The following is a 27,010-nucleotide window of genomic DNA, read 5'->3' on the forward strand; positions in this document are numbered from 1 at the left end:
CAAATAGCCTGGGATGGAAAACATGATCTTTGAACAGCATCATAAAAGATTAGTAGAAAATGGGTGAATGAATAATCAAATTATCACACAACCCAAGTTAATGGAGTTTGAACTGAGACTGTTCTGTGCCTGACTATGGGACAAATTATCCTCATGAACAAGAAATGATTGCATAACCGTAGTAATGAAAAGTGTTTTCTTCTTTTGACTCTAATTAAGCTTTCATTTAATTGTTTTCTTCTGTTGACTCAAATGTTTAATTGTTACAGTTTTTATTCTGGTAAATAAAAACATGATAAATAATCAAATTTTTAAATTTGACAGTTAATATAAATTAAGTAAAATATTAACTCAGTTCTGCACTATTATCAAAAGTTTTCCAATTTTTCCATAAAATGACCATGTCTAAATATATATCCTAATGGTCAAAACAAGTTCAACAAAAGATTATTTACAAATATGAGAAGACTGTGGTCCTATAACTCTTTTCTCCACAAAAGTGAATATGTAAATTGTTAGTCCAAGAAAATCACAAACTCTATTAGAAGAATGTACTCCAAACAAGTGATGGAACAGTACCAATTTCTCAGCCTTCCTTTGGCAGCATTACTTTTGATAAACATTCTCCAAATAAACTGTAGATTTCTAGCAAATACCGTAGACATTTTAATCTTGTCAAGATAATGTAAGGAAATGCCCTGAAAGATTTTTAAATTGACTATAATTACCGATATCAGTCCTTAAGATAATTTTGCTGAATAAATAATTGGGGTTTTTTTGTTTGTTTGTTTGTTTGTTTTTGTTTGTCTGGGGTTTTTTCTACCACATAGGTTGATTGGTGCTTAACATAGTGCCTTTCCCGTCTTACTTGAACTCAGGTGGTCACCCTCAATTCTTCTATTGCCGGATATTACTAACATATTTAGCTGTTGTGTGAGTGTGTGTGTGGTTTTTTTTAAAACCCTTTTCTAGTCCCTTCATTGCCTTTGCATGCATTATCTTCCAGGATTCTTCTCTTTTTTGGACTTCTTCCCTGCCACCCATGTGCTTCTTGGTGGGTAGTTATCAGCATATACTGAGTTCATTTTCCATTGTATCAAAGACTGAATGACACAGGTCTGCTCCGTCTCTGATTATTTACCTGCACGGGGGTCCAGTTTAATACTGTTCCTTTGTGGCTATTTTGAATACTCCCAGCTGCATAAATACACAAGAACACACACAAAGATATACTCAGGGACAATCACTAAATAGCCTTTTCCTTCTGGTTTTCTAAGAGAAACCAAGGCACAAAAAGGAGGCCTCCATGGATCTAGGGTCAGTAACTGAAGTCAGGTGGCCTATCTTCTCAAGCTGCTTCTTTCACTAGCCTCTTGCTGATTTGAGAAACAGCAGGAAAATGAATGACAGTTTAAATTTGATTTTTATTTTTGCCTTTCCCCAAATTTCTGCCATCCTGTAAACTCCACCAACTTCTTAGAAAAGGAAGCTCTTCTGTGGTCTAGGCATGTGAAAGTGTTTTAGCAGCAGCGGCTTTAGGTTGTCAGGGATAAAGCCATGCCACAATCCAGATTCAGTGAAGTTTCCTGAAAGAATCCAGACGTTGGTGCCATGATGGTTTTCTTAAGAGGTGAGGGACAAGCCCTGCTCTTGAGCCAAGCCACTGTGACTCCTGGAGTTTAGCTAAGGCTAAAGGATGGCCCCCTTGAAGGTTGTTTGGTTGGGAGGAACTACATTGTGGACAAAGAGGATAGAAACGAATCCAAAGTGCCAGAAATTAACCCCTGCCATAGCTTAGGTTCTCCTAGGTAGTAGGCTTCAGAAGGAAAATATGAGCTTGGAGGTCATATGAAGGTCTACTTATCCTATATTATCTCTAGTAACTCTGGCAGTAACAGGAGCAAAATAAATCTGGACAAATGCAAGGCGTTTAGATGAATCTGGCAGTGTACACTGGGCTGTTATCAGACATCAAGCAGGCAAGGCTGGAAGGTTTGCTTTCTTTGTGCTCAAGGTTTTGGCCATCCTGAAGGAGAATCATTTTGGCAGGGAGTACTTAGTAGTCTACTGCAGGCTTCTCTTGGGTCCAACTGCCATCACCTGTCAATCCACAGGGATGCCCAGCAGGTCACAGCTGACATCCCACAGCCGCCTTGCTACTGTCTCATTACGAGCCTGTGTAGAGACCCATGCCACATGGCAGTCACTGGAAAGGAAAGAGAAAGGCTTAAAGCACAGGGTTAAGAATGGAGTCTGCTCTCTGCCTGGGATAAGGAACACAACAGAAAAACAACCCAGGGATGACATGTGCTCTGGGCGCTTCACAGGACCAGTGTTTGCCCTAATTCTGCATCCTCCAATGTTTACCTCAGAGAAAATGTAATTACCATTTTAGAGCTCACTAGACCACACTGGCTCAGAATGCTTTGTTTGATATATAATGTGTACCATTTAGTCTTTATATTCCCCTTTGTGTGTGTGTGTGTATATATATATATATATATATATATATATATATATATATATATATTTAACTGTAATATCAGTGCCTGCCTGACTCCTGTGTATGTCCATCTTGTTCAAACATGTCTCTAAGGTTCACTCTATAGGACCTTGTACAGTGTCATGTAGCTGAGATACTGCGATTTACATTGGTCATAGATGCCTGGAGTGGTTAAAAAAAAAACCTTCTTCCTTCTGATCTACCTGCAGTTATAACTGTTTTTAAACTCAAAGAACAAGCAAAGTCAGCTTCATAACCAACAAAAGAAGTAAAAGATGATAGCAGAAAAGAAATGGTAATAACAAGGTCCCAGGTGTTTCATATACCTTCTATTCATTGTTGTAACTACAATTGTTTTAAGTCCCCATTAAATGCCGGAGGGGTATCCCAACTTTTCACCACCCAGAAAAGTTTCTCAAGGATAATTCTTTTACTCATTTTTGTATTCTCTGCATCGAGTACACAGCAGGGATTCAATGGAGGGTTATTTTCTTTTTTAATGATTGAGTAAAAGGCTCACGATCTTTGATGTCACGTGAGAAACAATTTTTAAAACTATACTGTTTCAAGAAAACTGCTTCCTGGACCATCTAAGCAAACTCTGAAGGTAAAAAGGAGAGTTGATAAGTTTGAAATAACCATGTGAAGCAAACCCCTAACACTATGTCCATTAAAACTGTGTTACTCAAACTCTGGGCTGTGGACAAACAGCAGGATCTCTGAGAACTTGCTAGAAATGCCAATTCTCAGGCCCCACCCCAGACCTGCTGAATCAGAATCTCTAGGATTGAGGCCTAGGAATCTGTTTTCAACCAGCTCTCCAGATGGTTCTTAAATACATGAAAGGTTGAAAAAAAAATACTTAAAGATACCTTTGCATTTAAAAAACAAGCCTTATAAGTGTAGTACTTCTGTTTAAGGGAACTCACCAATACCACCAGCAAAACCTGCCATTTCTGAGTGAAAAGACTATCACTGATGACCACGAGGGTCTGGATGACTCTCTGGAAATGACTTGGCCTCTGTAGGCCTCTACAGCCTCCAATGCACTAAGCCTTAAATTCCTTCTAAGTTTACGGTGAACAGCAAATGATACAAAGGACATGAAAATCCCCTGTAAGCTAAGGCATGCTGTAAAAATTATTCAAATACAAAATTCAAATATTACATACAATAAGAACTACTGAAGTATGGTTATGACATCAGCTTGGTCATGATGCTGATATTTCCAGTGGGACTTTGGTAAGTATTAATCAGTATAGGTAAAAGGTTGACCAATTTCAAAACTTACTATAAAGCTACTATAATCAAGATAGCGTTATACTGGCATAGGGATACACATGTAAATGAATGGAATAGAATTAAAAGTGCAGAAGTAAACCCTCACATTTACAGTCAATTGATTTTTGGTAACACTACTGTTATAGACTGATTCATGTCCCCCCAAATCCATAGGTTGAAGCTCTAACCCCCATGTGACTATAATGAAGATAGGGTCTTTAAGGAGGTAATTAAGGTTAAATGAGGTCATAAGGGTGAGGCCTTAATCCAATAGAACTAGCGTCTTTATTAAGAAGAGAAGGAGACACCAAGAATATATGCACACAGAGGAAAGGCAATGTGAGGACATAGCAAGAAGGTAACCATCTGCAATGCAGAAGAGAGGCCTCACCAGAGACTAGCCCTGCCAGCCTCTTAATCTTGAACTTCCAGCCTCCAGAACTGTGATAAAATAAATTAATGTCATTTAAGCCATCTAGTTTGTGGTATTCTGTTATGGCAGCCCAAGATGGACTAATACAGCTATCATGACAATTCAGCAAAGAGAAAATAATCTTTTCAACAAATGGTTCTGGGACAATTGGATATCCAAATGCAAAAGAATGAAGTTGGAACCCTACCTCATACCATATACAAAAATTAACAAAAATGGATCATACGGAATTCCCTGGCAGTAAAGTGGTTAGGATTCTGCTCTCACTGCCAGGGGCCCAGGTTTGATCCCTGGTCGGGGAACTAATATCCCACATGCTGTGTGGCATGGCCAAAAAAAAAAAAAAAAGGAGAGAGGGCAAACAGCAGAAGCAAGAAGAACTACAATTCTACAGCCTGTGGAAGAAAAGCCACATTCACAGAAAAACAGGCAGAGGACTTTGTACCAGATGAAGGAACAAGATAAAACCCCAGAAAAACAACTAAATGAAGTGGAGATAGGCAACTTTCCACAAAAAGAATTCAGAATAATGATAGTGAAGATAATCCAGGACCTCAGAAAAAGAATGGAGGCAGGGCTTCCCTGGTGGCACAGTGGTTAAGAATCCACCTGTCAATGCAGGGGACACAGGTTCGAGCCCTGGTCCGGGAAGATCCCACATGCCGCGGAGCAACTAACCCGGGCACCGCAACTACTGAGCCTGCACTCTAGAGCCCACAAGCCACAACTACTGTAGCCTGCGCACCTAGAGCCCATGCTCCACAACAAAAGAAGCCACCACAATGAGAAGCCTGTACACCTCAATGAAGAGTAGCCCCACTCACTGCAACTAGAGAAAGCCCGCATGCAGCAACGAAGACGCAACAGAGACAAAAATAAAAAAATAAAATAAATTAAAAAAAAAAGAATGGAGGCAAAGTTCAAGAAGATGCAAGAAATGTTTAACAAAGACCTAGAAGAAATAAAGAACAAACACCTGGAAGAATTAAAGAACAAACAAACAGAGATGAACAATACAATAACTGAAATGAAAAATACACTAGAAGGAGTCAATAGCAGAATAACTGAAGCAGAAGAACAGATAAGTGACCTGGAAGACAGAATGGTGGAATTCACTGCCACGGAACAGAATAAAGGAAAAAGAATGAAAAGAAATGAAGACAGTCTAAGAGGCTTCTGGGACATTAAACACAACAACATTCACATTACAGGGGTCCCAGAAGGAGAAAAGAGAGAAAAGAACCGAGAAAATATTTGAAGAGATTATAGTCGAAAATTTCCCTAACATGGGAAAGGAAATAGCCACCCAAGTCCACGAAGCGCAGAGAGCCCCAGGAAGGATAAACCCAAGGAGAAACACGCCGAGACATATAGTAATCAAATTGACAAAAATTAAAGACAAAGAAAAATTATTGAAAGCAACAAGGGAACAACAACAAATAACATACAAAGGAACTCCCATAAGGTTAACAGCTGATTTCTCAGCAGAAACTCTATAAGCCAGAAGGGAGTGGCACGATATATTTAAAGTGATGAAAGGGAAGAAACTGCAACCAAGATTACTTTACCCGGCAAGGATCTCATTCAGATTCCATGGAAAACTCAAAAGCTTTACAGACAAGCAAAAGCTAAGAGAATTCAGCACAACCAAACCAGCTCTACAACAAATGCTAACGGGACTACTCTAAGTGGGAAACACAAGAGAAGAAAAGAACCTACAAAAACAAACCCAAAACAATTAAGAAAATGGTAATAGGAACATACATATTGATAATTACCTTAAACGTGAATGGATTAAATGCTTCAACCAAAAGACACAGGCTTGCTGAATGGATACAAAAACAAGACCCATATATATGCTGTCTAGAAGAGACCCATTTCAGACCTAGGGACACATACAGACTGAAAGTGAGGGGATGGAAAAATATATTCCATGCAAATGGAAATCAAAGGAAAGATGGAGTAGCAATACTCATATCAGATAAAATAGACTTTAAAATAAAGAATGTTACAAGAGACAAGGAAGGACACTAGATAATGATCAAGGGATCAATCCAAGAAGAAGATATAACAACTATAAATATATACGCACCCAAGCTTTTGCACAGCAAAGGAAACCATAAACAAGACCAAAAGACAACCCTCAGAATGGGAGAAAATATTTGCAAATGAAGCAACTGACAAAGGATTAATTTCCAAAATTTACAAGCAGCTCATGCAGCTCAATAACAAAAAAACAAACAACCCAATCCAAAAATGGGCAGAAGACCTAAATAGACATTTCTCCAAAAAAGATATACAGACTACCAAAAAACACATGAAAGAATGCTCAACATCATTAATTATTAGAGAAATGCAAATCAAAACTACAATGAGATATCATCTCACACCAGTCAGAATGGCCACCATCCAAAAATCTAGAAACAATAAATGCTGGAGAGGGTGTGGAGAAAAGGGAACACTCTTGCACTGCTGGTGGGAATGTGAATTGGTTCAGCCACTATGGAGAACAGTATGGAGATTCCTTAAAAAACTACAAACAGAACTACCATATGACCCAGCAATCCCACTACTGGGCATATACCCTGAGAAAACCAAAATTCAAAAAGAGTCAGGTATCAAAATGTTCATTGCAGCTCTATTTACAATAGCCCGGAGATGGAAACAACCTAAGTGCCCATCATCGGATGAATACATAAAGAAGATGTGGCACATATATACAATGGAATATTACTCAGCCATAAAAAGAAACGAAATTGAGCTATTTGTAATGAGGTGGATAGACCTAGAGTCTGTCATACAGAGTGAAGTACGTCAGAAAGAGAAAGACAAATACCGTATGCTAACACATATATATGGAATTTAAGGGAAAAAAATGTCATGAAGAACCTAGGGGTAAGACAGGAATAAAGACACAGACCTACTGGAGAACGGACTTGAGGATATGGGGAGGGGGAAGGGTGAGCTATGACAGGGCGAGATAGAGGCATGGACATATATACACTAACAAACATAAGGTAGATAGCTAGTGGGAAGCAGCTGAATGGCACAGGAATATTGGCTCGGTGCTTTGTGACCACCTGGAGGGGTGGGATAGGGAGGGTGGGAGGGAGGGAGACACAAGAGGGAAGAGATATGGGAACATATGTATATGTATAACTGATTCACTTTGTTATAAAGCAGAAACTAACACACCATTGTAAAGCAATTATACCCCAATAAAGATGTTAAAAAAATATATATATATGCACCCAACATAGGATCACCTCAATACACAATGCAACTACTAACAGCTATAAAAGAGGAAATCGACAGTAACACAATAATAGTGGGGGACTTTAACACTTCACTTACACCAATGGACAGATCATCCAGACAGAAAATTAATAAAGAAACACAAGCTTTAAATGACACAATAGACCAGATAGATTTCATTGATATTTACAGGACATTCCATCCGAAAACAGCAGATTACACTTTCTTCTCAAGTGCACACAGAACATTCTCCAGGACAGATCACATCTTGGGCCACAAATCAAGCCTCAGTAACTTTAAGAAAATTGAAATCATATCAAGCATCTTTTCTGACCACAATGCTATGAGATTAGAAATCAATTACAGGGGAAAAAAAGTAAAAAATACAAACACATGGAGGCTAAACAATACGTTACTAAACAACCAAGAGATCACTGAAGAAACCAGAGGAAACCAAAAAATACCTAGAGACAAATGACAATGAAAACACGACAATCCAAAACCTATGGGATGCAGCAAAAGCAGTTCTAAGAGGGAAGTTTATAGTAATACAATCCTACCTCAAGAAACAAGAAAAATCTCAAACAATCTACCTTTACACTAAAGGAACTAGAGAAAGAAGAACAAACAAAACTCAAAGTTAGTAGAAGGAAAGAAATCATAAAGATCAGAGCAGAAATAAACGAAATAGAAACAAAGAAAACAATAGCAAAGATCAATAAAACTAAAAGCTGGTTCTTTGAGAAGATAAACAAAATTGATAAACCATTAGCCAGACTCATCAAGAAAAAGAGAGAGAAGACTCAAATCAATAGAAATTAGAAATGAAAACGGAGAAGTTACAACAGACACTGCAGAAATACAAAGCATCCTAAGAGACTACCACAAGCACCTCTATGCCAATAAAGTGGACAACCTGGAAGAAATGGACAAATTTTTAGAAAGGTATAACCTTCCAAGACTGGACCAGGAAGAAATAGAAAATATAAACAGACCAATCACAAGTAATGAATTTGAAACTGTGATTAAAAATCTTCCAACAAACAAAAGTCCAGGACCAGATGGCTTCACAGGTGAATTCTATCAAACATTTAGAGAAGAGCTAACACCCATCCTTCTCAAACTCTTCCAAAAAATTTGCAGAGGAAGGAACACTCCCAAACTCATTCTATGAGGCCACCATCACCTTGATACCAAAACCAGACAAAGATACTACAAAAAAAGAAAATTACAGACCAATATCACTGATGAATATAGATGCAAAAATCCTCAACCAATTATAGCAAACAGAATCCAACAACATATTAAAAGGATCATACACCATGATGAAGAGGGATTTATCTCAGGGATGCAAGGATTCTTCAATATACGCAAATCAATCAATGTGATACACCATATTAAGAAATTGAAGAATAAAAACCATATGATCATCTCAGTAGATGCAGAAAGATCTTTTGACAAAATTCAACACCGATTTATGATAAAAACTCTCCAGAAAGTGGCCATAGAGGGAACCTACTTCAACAGAATAAAGGCCATATGTGACAAACCCACAGCAAACATCATTCTCCATGGTGAAAACCTGAAAGCATTTCCTCTAAGATCAGGAACAAGACAATGATGTCCACTCTCGCCACTCTTATTCAACATATTATTGGAAGTCCTAGCCACAGCAATCAGAGAAGAAAAAGAAATAAAAGGAATACAAATTGGAAAAGAAGAAGTAAAACTGTCACTCTTTGCAGATGACATGATACTATACTTAGACAGTCCTAAAGATGCCACCAGAAAACTACTAGAGCTAATCAATGAATTTGGTAAAGTTGCAGGATAAAAAATTAATGCACAGAAATCTCTTGCAGTCCTATACACTAACAACGAAAGATCAGAAAGAGAAATTAAGGAAACAATCCCATTTACCATTGCAACAAAAAGAATAAAATACCTAGGAATAAACCTACCTAAGGAGGTAAAAGACCTGTACTCAGAAAACTATAAGACACTGATGAAAGAAATAAAAGATGACACAAACAGATGGAAACATATACCATGTCCTTGAATTGGAAGAATCAATATGGTGAAAATGACCATACTACCCAAAGCAATCTACAGATTCAGTGCAATCCCTATCAAATTACCAGTGGCATTTTTTACAAAACAAGAACAAAAAAATCTTAAAATTCGTATGGAGATACAAAAGACCCCTAATAGCAAAAGCAGTCTTGAGGGAAAAAAATGGAGCTGGAGGAATCAGACTCCCTGACTTCAGACTATACTATAAAGCTACAGCAATCAAGACGGTATGGTACTGGCACAAAAACAGAAATATAGATCAATGGTATAGTATAGAAAGCCCAGAGATAAACCCACACACCTATGGTCAACTAATCTACAACAAAGGAGGCAAGGGTATACAGTGGAGAAAAGACAGTCTCTTCAATAAGTGGTGCTGGGAAAACTGGACAGCTACATGTAAAAGAATGAAATTAGAACACTGCCTAACATCATACACAAAAATAAACTCAGAATGGATTAGAGACCTAAATGTAAGACTGGACACTCTAAAACTCTTAGAGGGAAACATATGAAGAACACTCTTTGACATAAATCACAGCAAGAACTTTTTTGATCCACCTCCTAGAGTAATGGAAATAAAAACAAAAATAAACAAATGGGACCTAATGAAACTTGAAAGCTTTTGCAAAGCAAAGGAAACTACAAACAAGACGAAAAGACAACCCTCAGAATGGGAGAAAATATTTGCAAACAAATCAACAGACAGGGCTTCCCTGGTGGCGCAGTGGTTGAGAGTCTGCCTGCCAATGCAGGGGACGCGGGTTCGTGCCCCGGTCCGGGAAGATCCCACATGCCGTGGAGCGGCTGAGCCTGCGTGTCCGGGAAAGGCCCCAACGGTGAGAGGCCCGCGTACCGCAAAAAAAAAAAAAATCAACAGACAAAGGATTAATCTCCAAAATATATAAACAGCTCATGCAGCTTAATATTAAAAAAAGCAAACCACCCAATCAGGCCAGAAGACCTAAATAGACATTTCTCCAAAGAAGACATACAGATGCCCAGAAGCACACGAAAAGCTGCTCAACAGAGACTTCCCTGGTGGCGCAGAGGTTAAGAATCCGCCTGCCAATGCAGGGGACACGCATTCGAGCCCTGGTCCAGGAAGATCCCACAGGCTGTGAAGCAATGAAGCCCGTGCACCACAACTACTGAGCCTGCTCGCCTAGAGCCTGTGCTCCGCAACAAAAGAAGCCACTGCAATGAAAAGCCCACAAACCGCAACGAAGAGTAGCCCCCGCTCGCCACAAATAAAGAAAGCCCACGTGCAGCAACAAAGTCCCAACACAGCCAAAAATAAACAATAAATAAATTTTTTTTAAAAAGCTGCTCAACATCACTAATTATTAGAGAAATACAAATCAAAACTACAATGAGGTATCACCCACCTCACACCAGTTAGAATGGGCATGATCAGAAAATCTACAAACAACAAATGCTGGAGGGGGTGTGGAGAAAAGGGAACCCTCTTGCCCTGTTGGTGGGAATGTAAATTGATACAGCCACTACGGAGAACAGTATGGAGGTTCCTTAAAAAACTAAAAATAGAATTACCATATGACCAGCAATCCCACTAGTGGGCATATACCCAGAGAAAACCATAATTCAAAAAGACACATGCACCCCAATGTTCATTGCAGCACTATTTACAATAGCCAGGTCATGGAAGCAACCTAAATGCCCATCGACAGACGAATAGATAAAGAAGATGTGGTACCTATATACAATGGAATATTACTCAGCCATAAAAAGGAACGAAATTGAGTCATTTGTTGAGATGTGGATGGATCTAGAGATTGCCATACAGAGTGAAGTAAGTCAGAAAGAGAAAAACAAATATCATATATTATCGCATGTATGTGGAACCTAGAAAAATGGTACAGATGAACCGGTTTGCAGGGCAGAAAAAGAGACACAGATGTAGAGAACAAACATATGGACACCAAGGGGGGAAAGTGGCAGGGGTGGGGGTGGGGGTGTGATGAATTGAGAGATTGGGATTGACATGTATACTCTGATGTGTACAAAATGGATAACTAATAAGAACCTGCTGTATAACAGGGAGATCAGCTCGGTGCTTTGTGACCACCTAGAGGGGTGGGATAGGGAGAGTGGGAGGGAGGAAGATGCAAGAGGGAAGAGATATGGGGATACATGTGTATGTATAGCTGATTCACTTTGTTATAAAGCAGAAACTAACACACCATTGTAAAGCAATTATGCTCCAATAAAGATGTTAAAAAAAAAGAACCTGCTGTATAAAAAATAAATAAAATAAAATTCAAAAAGAAAAACAAAAGGATCATAGACCTGAACTTAATGTTAAAACTATAAAACTGTTGGAAGAAAACAGTAATAAATCTTTATGACCTGGGGCTAGGCAATAGTTTCTTAGATAAGACACCAAAAGCACAAGTGATAAAAGAAAAAATAGATAAATGAGACTTCATCAAAATTAAAAACTTCTGTTCTTCAAAGGACACCATGAAGAAACTGAAAAGACAAACCAATAGAATGGGAGAAAATATTTGCAAATCATATACCTGATAAAGGACTCATATCTAGATTATATAAAGAACTGTTACAACTAAACAACAAAAAGACAATCCAATTTAAAAATGGGCAAAGGATTTGAAAAGACATTTCTCCAACAAAGATATAGAAATGGGCAATAAGCACATGAAAAGATGTTCAACATCATTAGCAGGAAAATGTAAATGAGAACCACAATGAGATACTACTCCATACATACTCAGATAGCTAATATCAAAGGACAGACAGACAATAACAAGTGTTAACAAGGATGTGGAGAAATTGGAACCCTCATAAACTGCTTGTGGCAATGTAAAATGGTGCAGCCACTTTGGAAAACAGTCTGGTAGTTTCTCAACAGCTAAAGTAGAGTTAAAACATGACCCATATTCCAGTGAGATTCCATTTCTGGGTTTATACCCAAGAGAAATATCCATACAAAATGTGTACATGAATGTTCATAGCAGCATTATCTTAATAACCCAGAAATGGGAAAAAATCCAAATGTCCATCAACTGATGAATGGATAAATGAGGATGGTGTATCCATAAAATAAGATATTTGGCAATAAAAAGGAATGAAGTATTGATACACCCTCTAGCATGGATGAACCTTTAACATGTAATGCTAAGTGAAAGCCAGTCACAAAAGGCCATCTATTATATAATTCCAACTGTATAGGCAAATCTATAAAGACAAAAAGTTGATTAGTAGTTTCAGGCAGAAAAGAACAACCAGTGCAAAGGTCCTAAAGCTTCAATCAAGACAGACTTCTATGTTCATGTCTTGCTAGTGGTCTACATGGCTGCTGTTGGATCTTCAAAATGCTTAAAATTAAGAATCCATTGTACTGGAAAGGCTCTTCAAAAGTCAATTCAATAATTATGGATTTGAAGCTGACTCTAAGCCATTCAGTCAAAACCAAGATAAAGGGTTATTTCATTTTTAAAAATCTCCAGGGAAGAAGAATCCAGTCACTCTTGGAAAATCATTCCAGTGTACAAAACTAAATAATCTATCTTCTTGCACTTCAGACCTGCATTTCCAACTATCCACTACACAGTTCTACTCACATATCTTATGGATAACACACTCAACATGTACAGAGCCGGGTTTATTACGTAGTGGGCAATTGTTACTCTTTGGTTGAACACCCATCCCACATTCTTTTGGCAATAGAAACCTGATTTCTTTCTATGGAATTACCTCTTCTTCTTGGATATAGTTTGAAGAGCCCATTAATCAAATGCCTGCCTGTCCTCCTGTAGCCAAGTGAGTCGGGGTGAGAGGATGGAGGCGATGATCGGGGCAGGAAGGAGACCCAATGCTTCCTCCCTGGAGAGTGGATGGTGAGCAACACAACAGACTGAAGACAGCTGGCGTTCACTCACTCCAGCAGCAGGGTCCTGGCCAGCTGACTGGCCATTCTGCCTGTTCGAAGCCTGACTCTTCAGTCTTCCCTTCGAACCTAGGAGTATCCCCATATTTTAATAAATTCTCTTCTTGCTTATGTTAGCCAGAGTCCATTTCCACTGGTTTGGAATCAAAGAACCCTAAGTTATACACATTATTTATCTACAACTTCTGTCTCAGTTAATGTCACAATTAATCTCCTAATAAGTCAGGCTTGAACCCAGGTCACCAAATCCTCCTCTACCCCCTCACTGGTTGGTCATCAAGTGGTAAAAATTCTGCCTCTTCAGGGTCTCTCACTTAAATCATTCTCCTCATTCCGGCTGTCATTACCCTACATCAGAAACTCATTCTCTCTCATTTGGGGTACTTCATTCATTCATCAAACGGAGTTACTAAGGATATTTTTCTAAACTGCAGACCAGATTATGGCTCTCTCTACTGAAACAACTTCTGTGGCTCCTCTCTAAGCCTGGCATTATAGACCTTTCATGATCTGACTGTCTACCTTTCATTTCAATCTGAATTTATTTACAGCCCTTTCTCTAAAATTTCAGATTATTTCCACAAAATCTTGAAGGTGGAGGTGAAACCGTGTTAAAATTTTGATCCTATGTGATATCTGGAACTTGCTTCAAAATAATATGGAATGAGAAAAATGTGGGAAGGGGTAGTGGATGGAGATGAGGCAGGACTGGCCATGGGTTAATGGTTGTTGAGGTTGATTATGGGTATATGGGGATTCAACATGCTATTTTGTCTACTCCTGTGTACATTCAAAATTCCCTACAATACAAAGTTTTAAAAGTCCTCACTTATTCAAGAAGGGAGTCCATTGATACTATTTTAGTCCTGAAGGCAATGGAGAAATACAGATTCAAATTATTTTTAATGTGAAAAAATAGAACTAGGAGTCCAAAAAGGAACAAAGAAAACTAGATTGACATCAAAAAATGTAGGAAGAAAAGAAACAACCAGAAAGCATAATCATCCATATAAAAGATGGCATGAATAAAATCAAACCTAGCAGTTACCACAAAAAAATGTGAATGGGTCAAATTCCCCTATTAAAAGATAAAACATCAGCATCATTAGCAGCATCATTAACTACCCTCATCCCTAGAGTCAAGAGACAAAAGCCATATTGGACAATGTACTTTTTTAAAAAGGTAAGGTATACATATAGACAATGGAATATTACTCAGCCATAAAAAAGAATGAAATAATGCCATCTGCAGTAACATGGATGGACCTAGAGATTATCATACTAGATGCTAGGTGAAGTAAGTCAGACAGAGAAAAACAAATATCATATGTCATCACTCATGTGTGGAATCTAATCTTTAAAAATAACACAAATGAACTTATTTACAAAACAGAAAGAAACAGACTTACAGATATCAAAAACAAACTTATGGATACCAAAGGGGAAACATGGTGGAGAGGCATAAATCAGGAGCCTGGGATTAATATACACACACTACTATATCTAAGATAGGTAACCAACAAGGACCTACTGTATAGCACAGGGAACTCTACTCAATATTCTATGATAAGCTATATGAGAAAAGAATAAGAAAAAGAATGAATATATGTATAACTGAATCACTTTGCTGTACACCTGAAACTAACATGACATTGTAAATCAACTATAGTCCAATATAAAATGAAAATTTAAATAAATAAATAAACACCTGCTGCCCCCCCCCAAAATAAAAAGGGTATGGTATACCAGACAAATCCAAATTATTTCCTGTGGGCAATGAAATTCCATCTTCAAAACCAGATACATTCATACCTGAAATGGTTTCCACTTAGAACTTCAAGACCTTCTGTTAAGGCACAGTACAGGCTGGTCTGGGCTCCCTGCTGAGGGGTCTTGATGAAGAAGGAGAAAAGCCACCAAATCCATCTCATGAGGGATGAGTGCCGAACCAATTCAGAGTCGACTGTGCCAGGGTGTACAGAGTACGTTGTAACGCCACAGCCTGATGCGGGGATGCCATATAGAGAGGGGAAGACAGGACTTGATGTTGCCAAGTGGCCAAAGAGAGCAGAAGACATGAATAAACATTTGCCCCATGTGGACTCCCTTCCCATGATGCTATCACAAGCACTCCTCACAGTAACTTATACCTTCATTTCACAGATTACAATTAAGGCTCAGAGAGGTTATTAACTGCTAGGAAGCGGCAGAGCCAGGACCTCTCAGAAGCACTTGACATTGTTAACCACTCTCATCCTAAAGCTGCCTTTTCACTGGCTTCCATGATCCCACACCTCTTCTGGTTTTTTTAACCTTTCTGGATGCATCCTCTTTTTTCCTGGACCGGTTCATCATCTTCTACCCAAACTTTAAATGTTAAGAGTTCTCATGGCTCACTAAGTTCCCTCTCTGTAACTTTATAGCACTCATTTTTATCTATGGTCCAAGTGGCTCCTTTTAACTCTTGGCTGACGATAAAAGGCAGTATAATGTGGTGGTTAAGGGTATGGACTTTGTAGTCAGAATGCCCAGTTTCAAATCCAAGCTTTACCACTCACTAGCTGTGTGACCTTCCTGATGTTGTGACTTAGTTTCCTCATCTGTAAAATAGGGATAATTATAATACCTACACCTCACAGAGCTGTTCTCAGGATTAAATGAGTTCATGTGTAAAAGAGCTTAGAATACTGTCTGGTGCATGATAAGTGCTAAATAACACTTATGCATGTGCTATTTCAGGTCCCCAATTCTTTTCTAGAAACCCTGGGGTCAGAAGTGTTTCCAATTTTTAAAATTTTATTATATATATATAAAGTGTCTATTACCTACTCTCCCTAGCACAGGTGAGGTTTTGCTGCCAAATGAGTTTTGGTATCAAGCTTAGGAAAAAACTGAGTTTTCAGGCCTTTGTGGATTTCACAATTACAGAAAAAGAACTGTTGACCTGTATTATTTTCCACTTGACATCTACTCTAGATGACCCATAGTAATGCAGACTCAGAGGTCCAAAACTGACTTCATATATTTAAGGCCAAACCTGGTTCTTGTAGTGTTCCCTACACTTTCAACCAGGCAGGCACACAGGACCAGTCCTTAAGGATCCACCACCTCACCATACATCTCCAATCAACAAGCCCTGTGATTTTCACATCCTAAATATCTCTCAGGAGTGTCTATTACCCTCCATCTCCACCACCTTAGTCCAAGCTACCCTCACTTCTTGCCTCAACCACAGAAATCACCTGCTGCATCCACTCTTGCCCTCGTTTTAAAAAAGGATTCCATTTTAACGGTTTCCATTGCTCTTAGAATAAACACTAAAATCCTTACTGTGGCCTCTCTGGATTTCACCTTCACCAACCTTACCAGTCTCAGCTCAGACCTCTTGCTTTCTACATTCTAACTATGACTGCCTTTTCTCAGTTTCTCAAGCAGAGACCAGACCTTCATGCATTCTCTTCCTTCTGCCTGGAATGTTCCTCAGCCCCCTCAGCTGCCTCACCCCACCCACACTGTAACCCATTTAATTTTTTTTTTTTTTTTTTTTTGCGGTACGCGGGCCTCTCACTGCTGTGGCCTCTCCCGTTGCGGAGCACAGGCTCCGGACGCGCAGGCTCAGCGGCCATGGCTCACGGGCCCAGCCACTCCACAGCATGTGGGATCTTCCCGGACCGGGACACAAACCCGTGTCCCCTGCATCAGCAGGTGGACTCTCAACCACTGCGCCACCAGGGAAGCCCTAACCCGTTTAATTTCTAATCATCCTGCAAGGGCTCAGCTTGCAACTCACTCTCTCAGAAAAGTCCTTCCTGATCCTTCAGACTGAATAAGGTTCTCCCCACCACCCCCCTGCCAATCCATTATAGGTCCTCGTAATTCCCCTTTATAGCATTTATCACAATTATAATTAAATAACAACAACAAAAAGAAAACTGTCTAGATGTTGTTTAGGAAATGAATAAACTAAAGCACATCTATACTATGAAACACAATGCGGCCAACAAAAGTAATGGGGTAAATCTCTATGTAGTACATGGAAAGATCTCTAAGATACTGTGCTGGAATTTCACTTCCTTATGTATGATATATACATATGTAAATGCACAAGAAAATAATTGGAATGGTGCACATCAAGTTGTTGACAGTGGTATCTTGAGGGGAGAAAAGCAGAAAGGGAAGAGAGGAGAATAACTCTATATACTTCCATCTTATTTGAACTTTTTACAATGAGAATTATTCATGCATTACTAGACTGATTTTACATGTGATTTTACATGTGACAGTTGTATAAATACTTGCTAATTATTTCTCTCTCCCATTGGACGTGAACCACTCCACTAATCCGGTGTGTAAAATAGCATGGACACTGGCATACGTGGCTGTTGAATGGCTGAATGAATGACTCTTCCGTCATGCCCAGGTTTCTTTCATTGCATCATAGCTATTTCCCACCTAATCCTCATACCTATCAGGTTTTCTCACTCGTGTAGCCTCTGCTTTTATCTGATCCTCACAGCTGGGTCCATCTCTCCACTTCCAGGCCACCCTAGCTCCCTGACCAACCTTTGGGTAGTTTTCACCATCCAGTTACCCTGATCCATCCCAAGCTGATAAAGGATGTTATGCCCTGGGCATAGACATAACCCTCCATCTCACAGCTGTCCATGTGGTTTGAGGATCCTGTTCCAACGATGGGGCTAATGTGTCTGATACCTTCAGCCTGAATTCTGCCTGCCTTAGTCCTAAGCAACTCTAATTGTCCACCCTGGATTTCCCGTTCTATTTATTGGAAATCCATAGTAGACCATTCCAAGGACCTCTGTTTATTTGTGACTGGAGACTGCCCTCCTCAAGCATACATTTCCCTCTTATATGACCCTTTGTTGTTAGGGAGACCCCCTCCATAGTCCCAGCACCTGTTTTATCCCAATGGTTGTAGCCAGTGCCAGTTCTGGTCCCTCCCTTCTATCTAGTTTCATTACGAGTCAAAAAACTTGCTTTGCTCATGAGGCCTGAATTAATCACGACAATAACCCGTGAAGCAGTCCCATTTTACATATGAAGAAGTAAGTCTTGAAAAGTTAAACAACTTGCTGCAGGTCATGCAGCTAATAACTGCCAAAGCCCAGCCTTCAGAATTTTCCCGTTACCTCCCAGTCACCTCCAACATTCACTTGTGGGCTGTTTACTAAAACTATACCCAGGTAGAGCCATGGAAGCAGGTCCTGTCCAGAGGATGGGCTCCAGAAAACAGTTCCTATTCCTGTGGCTTTTAGCTACTTCCCATTGACTCATGTCTCCACACTCATTTCTGCTAAGCCTACCTTTTAGCCTCCGGGCCAGTTCCTGGGTAAAGAGAATGTTGGCTAACTTGCTGTGACAGTAGGCCAGACCTGCATGGTAGAACTTCTCACCCTGCAGGTTATGGAAGTGGATCCTTCCCAGGTGATGTGCTAAGGAAGACACATTCACTACCCTTGATGGGGTTGATTCCTTCAACTTCTCTAGCAACAGGTGGGTCAGGAGGAAGTGACCTTTGAGAAAAAGTAGAATTAACAGAGTTCAGGGCCAATGTGAGGGTGAAGGGAGTAGTGGTGAGCCGGGCTCAGCTATGGAAGGCAGAGCATTCAAGAATAAGACTTTTTGCCTCATTAATTCATTATCAACTACAGAATAAGTTCAGTGACGGTTTAGGGAAATAGGAACAGCCAAAGACATGAGACATCTTTCTATGAGGTAGGTCTGGATTATGTGAATATGAATACAAAGACATGTCTTATTCCAACTTTGAATAACATCACTGTTTAAGAGCAGGTGGCCTCTACTTGATGCTGGCCACAAGGGTCTCTACAAAGAAAGCAACACAGCCCCCAATCCAATTAGGTTGTTCAAAAATATTCTAAGGTAAATTGAATCTGAAGCACAGATTAAAAAGTGGGAGGAACCTCAAGCGAGCCTGAGCTTTCAGGCAGGACGACACTATTTATTATACACTTATAGTCTGTTATGGCCCAAAGGTCCAGTCACACCACAAAGAAGGCTCCATATGACCCTAAGTTTTCCAAGGAGAACTTTAGTTTCCCTCTAGCTTTGTGATGAGACACAATTTCTTACCTAAGTGGTTGACTCCCATGTGCATCTCAAAGCCGTCGGCTGTCTTGGAGTAGGGACACATCATCACTCCTGCGTTGTTGATCAAAATGTGGAGATGCTTTTCCTCTGCAGGGAAGAGGGGATGGAGTGTGGAAGTGGCCAGCCACAGCTGTTACATCTTTGAAATCTGCCTCATACCCATGCTTTGAAAATGAGGATGCATGGCTTCAATCTTTCCTCTATTTTACCCTCATACTTATTTTGTATTGTTTTTTCATTTTAAGACTTTAGTTGAATCATACATACTCTTAATACAGGGCAAAATTCCACCTGACACTACCAAATGGCCTTTCCAATCTTTCCAATTCAGGAGCTACTTACTCAGTGCTTTTGGGAAGTGTTCTGTCTATCTCTCCCAACAGAAAGACTTCCCAAGCTGAATGGGAAATTCCAAAACAAGAGAAAAAGGATATTCTCTCTGCCTCCCTGCCGCTCGGATTCAGGCCCACAAAGAAACACTGGTTTCACCGCTTTGTTTCATCTGCCAACTCTCTCTTATGATTTATTTCCTCAAATGAGTTGTGATTTCTGACTAAAAGTATATATCAGTGGAAGTTCCTTCCCTTGGGAGGCCTAGATCCCTGGGTTATGAGGGAATAAGCCTACAGGGTGCTCTTGGACTCAATTTTGATGTGATACTATGGGGTTTTACGTTAAGTTCTCAGCTCAAGTTTCTTGCACCGGTTGGTGGTGTGAATGAATTCCCCCCCCCACCGCATAAATGATGTCAGCTTGAAGTTCTAATTTCTTGCAGATGACCGTTTATCCATCCATGTTCTAAAGAGATGTTAAGTCTCTTTGTCATGTCCCTGAGCTGGTGGCCTGGGTTTTTTTTTAAGCTCCCTGTACCAAGGACCAGATGGCTTTTTGTGAATCCCAACCTTATGTGGAGCCTCAGATACAGACAGCAACCCAGCCCTCAACATCCTGAGGTCTCATCTCCTATCCCTGTACGGATATTTGGACTCCAGACCTTAAAGCCCATTTTGAGTTCTGGTACACGTATGAGATTTCTGGCTTTAGTTCTTTTTTTTTTTTTTTTTTTTTTTTTCTGGCTTTAGTTCTTATGCACTGCTATGAACCTTTGATTCACTTTTTGTTTCTGCCTCTTAGGTATTTCCCTTTGTTACTAATGAGTTCAGCTATGAATCATCTAAGTTTTTGGCTATATTTTGTCTAGCATTTCTATGTGTCAGAGAGGGAGAGGAATCTTTTCCTTTTAGCTAAGTCTGCCATGTTGATTGCAAGACCCACAGCATAGTCTCCAGGTCCACACTTACCTGCTAAGAAGCCCTTAGCAAAGGCTCGAATAGATTTAGTATCAGCCAAGTCCAGTTTCCGCACCAACACCTGTTGGTTCCCTGTCATGATCTGGATCTCTCTGGCCACCAACTCCCCCTTTTGCACATCCCGGCAAGCTAAATATACACGGGCTCCTGTCAACCAACATATAAAAGAGACAAACTGTCGGCTCTGTTTTTGAGTGAGCATCAAAGACCTAATACTAATGTTAAATGTTATTTTCTACTGTTTTTTTAAAAAAGGAATTACCCCTACTTCACACAGAGGTATCTGATGAACAAATCAGGAAAGAAAAATAAATCAATAATATTCATTGTGTCCATTATATATAGAACATTGTACTAGTGTCAGACCAGCAAATCAGCGGGGCACTTGGAATGTTCTTGAATTCCAAGACTGGGAGGAAATAATGAGAATGGTCATCATTGCAAGGGATAAAAGAGCAGTAGCAAGAAGAAGACCTAAATAGACATTTCTCCAAAGAAGATCTACAGATGGCCAATAGGCACATGAAAAGATGTTTAACATCGCTAATTATTAGAGAAATGCAAATCAAAACTACAGTGAGATATCATCTAACACCAGTCAGAATGGCCATCATTAAAAGTCTACAAATAACAAATGCTGGAGCGGGTGTGGAGAAAAAGGAACGCTCCTACACTGTTGGTGGGAATATAAGTTGGTGCAACCACTATAGAAAACAGTATGGAGGCTCCTCAGAAAACTACAAATAGAATTACCACATAATCCAGCAATCCACTCCTGGGCATATATCTGGACAAAACTATAATTCAAAAAGATACATGCACCCCTATGTTCATAGCAGCACTATTCACAATAGCCAAGATATGAAAACAGCCTAAATGTCCATTGACAGATGAATGGATAAAGAAGATGTGGTACATATATACAATGGAATACTACTCAGCCATAAAAAAGAATGAAATAATGCCATTTGCAGCAACATGGATGCAACTAGAGATTATCACACTAAGTGAAGTAAGTCAGAAGGAGAAAGACAAATACCATATGATAACAGTTATACATGGAATCTAAAATATGACACAGATGAACCTATCTACAAAACAGAAACAGACTCACAGACATAGAGAACAAACTTGTGGTTGCCAAGATGGGGGATGGATGGACTGGGAGTTAGGGATTGGCAGATGCAAGCTATTACATATAGAATGGATGGACAACAAGGTCCTACTGTATAGCACAGGGAGCTATATTCCATATCCTATGATAAACCACAATGGAAAAGAATATATTAATAAAAGAATGTATATATATGTATAACTGAATCACTTTGCTGTACAGCAGAAATTAACATTGTGAATCAACTACACTTGAATTAAAAAAAAACAACAGTGGCAGGAGGGAATTAGAAGCAGATGAATTTGCCTCTTTGAGCTAGCTCTTTGGCTGTCTCCTTCCCGATGCCTGTGTTGGCTCCAGTGACCACAGCGACCTTCCCAGGAAGCTGGATGGTTGATGTACACACCCCGCTGGACAGCATTTTCCTGCAGACAGAGGAGAGCTCATCAGTTCTTCATTCTCTTTGCCTCAGCCAGAGATGCCTGCAACATTCTCGCGTCTACAGGTCCCAAGGCTGAGGACTGTTTTGGTTCCCTCTACTGCTGGCTTTTTATAGATTAAAGGAAGGTTGGAGGAAAGAAAACAAAATTTTCTGCTCTTAAGATTTTCTTGCTTGGGCTTCCCTGGTGGCATGGTGGTTAAGAATCTGCCTGCCAATGCAGGGGACACGGGTTCGAGCCCTGGTCCAAGAAGATCCCACATGCCATGGAGAAACTAAGCCCGTGCACCACAACTGCTGAGCCTGCGCTCTAGAGCCTGTGAGCCACAACTACTGAGCCTGCGTGCCACAACTACTGAAGCCCACGCGGCTAGAGCCCGTTCTCCGCAACAAGAGATGTCACCGCAATGAGAAGCCCGCGCGCAGCAACGAAGACCCAACACAGCCAAAAATAAAAATAAATAAATAAGTAAATAAATTTATTAAAAAGAAAAAGATTTTCTTGTCCAAATGTTTCTGCTCTTGCTTGAGGACAGAAGTGATTCTATTATAAGGGCAAACCTTAGCACTGTTCCCTGCAGTTACAAGAACTGATGAATATCTGTTTAGCCAGGATCCTGGTGGAGCCTTTCTTAGGCTTAGGAAATCACAAGACTCAGCCTAGAAAAAGAAAGAACTGGTCCACTGATGTTAATCTGTCCATAACTGTCACTTTATGGCCTTAATAAAACAGCTTACCCAACACAAAGTTAAAATTATGAAAGCTTGTCAACCTGGACAAAACGAACAGAAACACACACACACTTAAAAATAAGACAAAGAGGGACTTCCCTGGTGGCACAGTGGTTAAGAATCCGTCTGCCAATGCAGGGGACACGGGTTCGAGCCCTGGTCCGGGAAGACCCCTCAGCCACGGAGCAACTAAGCCCGTGTGCCACAACTACTGAGCCCGCATGCCACAGCTACTGAAGCCTGTGTGCCTAGAGCCCGTGCTCCACAACAAGAGAAGCCACCGCAGTGGGAAACCTGTGCTCAGCAACTCTTTAGTAGCCCCTGCTCGCCGCAACTATAGAAAGCTTGCACACAGCAACGAAGACTCAATGCAGCCAAAAATAAATAAATACATTTAGAAAAAATAAATAAATAAGACAAAGAATAATGTTAATAAGTACAAAGGGGAGCTGAGATTCAAGTCCTGGTTTCACTAATTTGAGTCCTTCTTCCTTCATCCTGCTTCTCCAGAAGAAAGAATGCACAAACAGATATTAGTAGGCCTCAGATTGTTCTTTTCTCTGCAAATCTTGGGGGCTCAATTTAAAACAATTTGTTGACTGGGAGATGCATTTTTAAGAGCATTTCAACCTTTTTCATTGAACTTAGAACTGCAAAGTACACACTCCTAGCCACTCAAGTTCCTGCTTAGAACAAACAGGCCACGAAGGAAGCAAACTAACTCAAGGTGACCACCAACGGATATCTTCCTCCTCAGAACAAGCCTCCCTGCTCTGTTTCCCACATTCCTTCAGCTTTAGCTCCAGGAGCCACAACATATCAGGGCCTCTATCCAGCTCTTCCTTCTGCTTAACCAGCAGGAAGAAAAGAGACAATCAACTATGAAAGTCCAGCTCTGGTCAAGCCCCCATGACCTAGCTAGGTGGTTTGGAACATCACCCTTGGAGTGTAACCTTCCTTAGAAAAATCTTGCTGAGATATGAGCACTATCTCATATGAGATATGAGCACTATCTCATATGAGATATGAGTTCAGGTTCAACTCTTCAGTGAGATTCTATGGGGATAAGAGGATGTCGTGACGGAAAGAGATAAAAAGGAGCGTTTCGCCCCAGTACCAACACCCATGTGTGCCTAGAGGTGGAAGGACTGCGTGTGCAGAGGGGAGGAAAAATACAACTGGAGGAGGGGCTCGAGGGAGGTGGGGAGAAAGGGAAGAAGGGGTAAGAAACGGCAGAGGGTGATCTAGCGCGCCTTCCAGTTCCACTCAGACAGTGACCGCGTCCCCCTTCCCCCGCCCATCCAATCCCCACCGAGGGAAGGAGTGTGTGTCTTCAGTCATTGGTCCACCGTCACTACTGGTGATTTACTCAGCACCAATCAGCAGTGTGCAACTCGCTGCTGATTCTCCGGGGCACTCAGCCAGCCATTGGCTGATGTGTCACCTGGTCAAGAGACCACGACCCTCAACCTCTCCTCCCCGCCCCCAAACCCCAGAGCAGGGCTCGGACCACCTCCCACCCCCAACTCCTGCTGCGAAGGCAGGTAGTAGGCAGGAGAATGTGATGAAACCCTTTCAATTCTCTCCTTTACTACATCTGTCCAGAGAAAAAGCAAATCTAACAGCAACAAGAGAGCAAGCAATGGAACTGCAGATGTCACGATTCGCACTGAGGAAACAGAGCAGGGTGCTCCGGACTGCAGCCCCTTCCAACGGCCTGGGGTCTCCTGGTATCGCCCTCCTCACCCAGGACCTGCACCTCCTCCGATCAACCGAACTCCCCTACTTGGAGCCCCGCGGGGAGCCTTCCTTTCCTTCATTTGAAGAACAGAGCTTCGATGGGGATGAATATTTCCCCCGAAGACTTCTCAAGAGAAGGCAATACATTTGCACAGACCTGATTTGGGGTGCAGCGATGTACAGGAGAAAGGGGAGGAGGAGGAGCACGAGCAGGACCCCAATCATCTCGCGGGGAGGCAGGTGCGGCTGCCGGAGGTGAGCGAGATGCCCCAGCGGTGCTCGCCGGCTGTGGCCTCTCTTCCAAGACACGCCCTAGAAAGTGCGACAGCCCGGGGAGTAAAGCTGTCTGGGAAATGTAGTCCAAAGCTTGGCATGTGAGCACGCTGTTCCCAGACGCTGAGAGAAGCTGAATCTTGCACCAGATACGCAACGGGTCCCCAACCAGCTAGTATCTAGGGCCTTTGGGATCATCGAACCAGCTCTCCCATGGCCCTTCTGGCCACCATGAAATCTCCCCAGTCCTCTCTGTGCCGGTGCCTAAGTCTAGACCCTGGTTCAGTTTTCCCCAATTATGGTTAGGTGGTTACCGCATGTTTCTCCTGGAGGTCAAATATTGGCGTCTGGGAAATGTTCTAAGGCTGATTGCACAAAAGAGGAGCGGTTGGAGTCTGACAGTTGGGGGGGAGGGGGGAATCTTTCCTCCTTAGGGATTCCTTCACGCAAAGAAGCAGAAGCAATCGGTCCCTGAAGACACTCCCAGGAGAATCATTTTATTGTGTCTTTTTGGAATTATAATGAGATATAAAGTATAATCATAATTTTCCTGGTGTTTGAGTGTGAATTGATGATAGAATATAGTTTTCTTGATGACTTGGGTTAGTTATATTAACTTCCAGGGTAGCAATGGATTTCTCAGATTAGCACAGTTGGTTTTGCCTACTCATGAAAGTATTTAATCCTGTCTTGAATTAAAGCCATGGAAATTCTCTGGGAACAAGCAGCTTCCCTGGTCAGTCACTCCTTTCGGTCTGCCATCTGAGGACTATGTCTCGTTTCCTTGGGGGTGAAGTGGGGAATGTTTTAAGTCATTATCTGTCTGTGGTCCCTGACTGCGCACAGTAATGTATTCTGGTTCTTCTGGATAATTCATTTCCATTTGATTGAAAGACACATACGCCAAGCTCAATTTGAACCAATATATTTTATAGCAATTGGAGAGGAGAGGGTTTCCTTCACACAATACAAATTTCTACTGATTTAACATTATATTATCTAAGTCATCAGATTTTGTCACACGCTCATTATTGGGTTACCTAATATTTGAATAGACTTTTACACCTGTATTAAAAGCTTTTCCCATGTTTTGTTCCTTATTCATTCACTCATTTACTTGACAAATGTTTATGGTATTCCTACAATGTTCTAGGCACTGTGCTGAGGTCCAGCAAGGAGCCTAGTACAAGGGAGAAATGACCTCTGCAACAAGTGATCACTGTGAATAAATTGTGATGAGGGTTACGAGGGAAAATAGAGAAAGCTTTGGAAGGTCATAGCAGGAGACCTCTCCTGGTCTGGAAATCAGGAAGGCTTCTTTGAGGAAATAACATTTGAGCTGAGGCCTGAGGAAGGTCAGGAGTTAGTGGGCAAGCAACATATAGGCAAGAGTGCTCTGAGCAGAGGACTTGAGTGAGCGCACTTGATGGTGCAGAGTTCAAACAGGGGCCACTAGAACAATGGAAAACACTGGTCTAGTTGAGACACAGGGGCAGGGGCAGTGCCAGAAATGGCAATAACAGCCTGTGCTTATATAGTGCTTATTATGTGCCAGGCCCTGCCCCCAAGTGCTTTATATCTATTAACTACCTTGACTCTCATAACAACTCTGTGAGGTAGGTACTATGATTTTCCCTATTTCACAGACAAGGAAACTGAAACAACAACAAGGCTAAATACGTTAGCCCAGGACATAGTGGCAGAGCTGGGATTCAAACTTAAGCAGGTTGTATCCATGGTCTGTGCCCTTAACGACTGAGCCATGTTGCCAAAAGATGAGGCTGGAGAACTTCT

At 40.9% G+C, this 27,010-nt stretch overlaps 1 protein-coding gene across 2 annotated transcripts; it reads right to left on the bottom strand.

Annotated features, from left to right (window-relative positions):
• Positions 1–369: 369 nt before the first annotated feature.
• RDH11 (retinol dehydrogenase 11) lies at positions 370–25,700 on the bottom strand. 2 transcript variants are annotated; one of them, XM_029239531.1, is made up of 7 exons: positions 25,101–25,700; positions 22,339–22,457; positions 20,910–21,065; positions 19,591–19,695; positions 18,891–19,010; positions 15,289–15,478; positions 370–2,206 (listed from the first exon to the last, which is right to left on the bottom strand). In XM_029239531.1, exons 1-7 carry the CDS (start codon positions 25,166–25,168, stop codon positions 2,104–2,106), a joined length of 861 nt encoding a protein of 286 aa, XP_029095364.1. In that variant the 5' UTR covers positions 25,169–25,700; the 3' UTR covers positions 370–2,103. The 2 variants fall into 2 exon arrangements, with proteins under 2 accessions (XP_029095364.1, XP_029095363.1); XM_029239530.1 differs by having other exon boundaries at positions 18,801–19,010.
• Positions 25,701–27,010: the final 1,310 nt, after the last annotated feature.

The sequence above is a fragment of the Monodon monoceros genome, unplaced genomic scaffold (genome assembly GCF_005190385.1).
Source record: "Monodon monoceros isolate NGI ecotype Baffin Bay Population unplaced genomic scaffold, NGI_Narwhal_1 Super_Scaffold_21, whole genome shotgun sequence".
Taxonomy (NCBI): domain Eukaryota; kingdom Metazoa; phylum Chordata; class Mammalia; order Artiodactyla; family Monodontidae; genus Monodon; species Monodon monoceros.

What these genes read in the sequence shown, in the direction of transcription:
- RDH11 (XM_029239530.1), bottom strand. Translation starts at nt 25,168, where the DNA reads ATGATTGGGGTCCTGCTCGTGCTCCTCCTCCTCCCCTTTCTCCTGTAC. An exon ending in CATGGGAGTCAACCACTTAG is followed by an intron (nt 19,011 to 19,590) that starts GTAAGAAATTGT and finishes TTTTTCTCAAAG; the next exon opens with GTCACTTCCTCCTGACCCAC. An exon ending in ACTGGCCCGGAGGCTAAAAG is followed by an intron (nt 15,479 to 18,800) that starts GTAGGCTTAGCA and finishes TCCCCGCATCAG; the next exon opens with GCTGTGGCGTTACAACGTAC.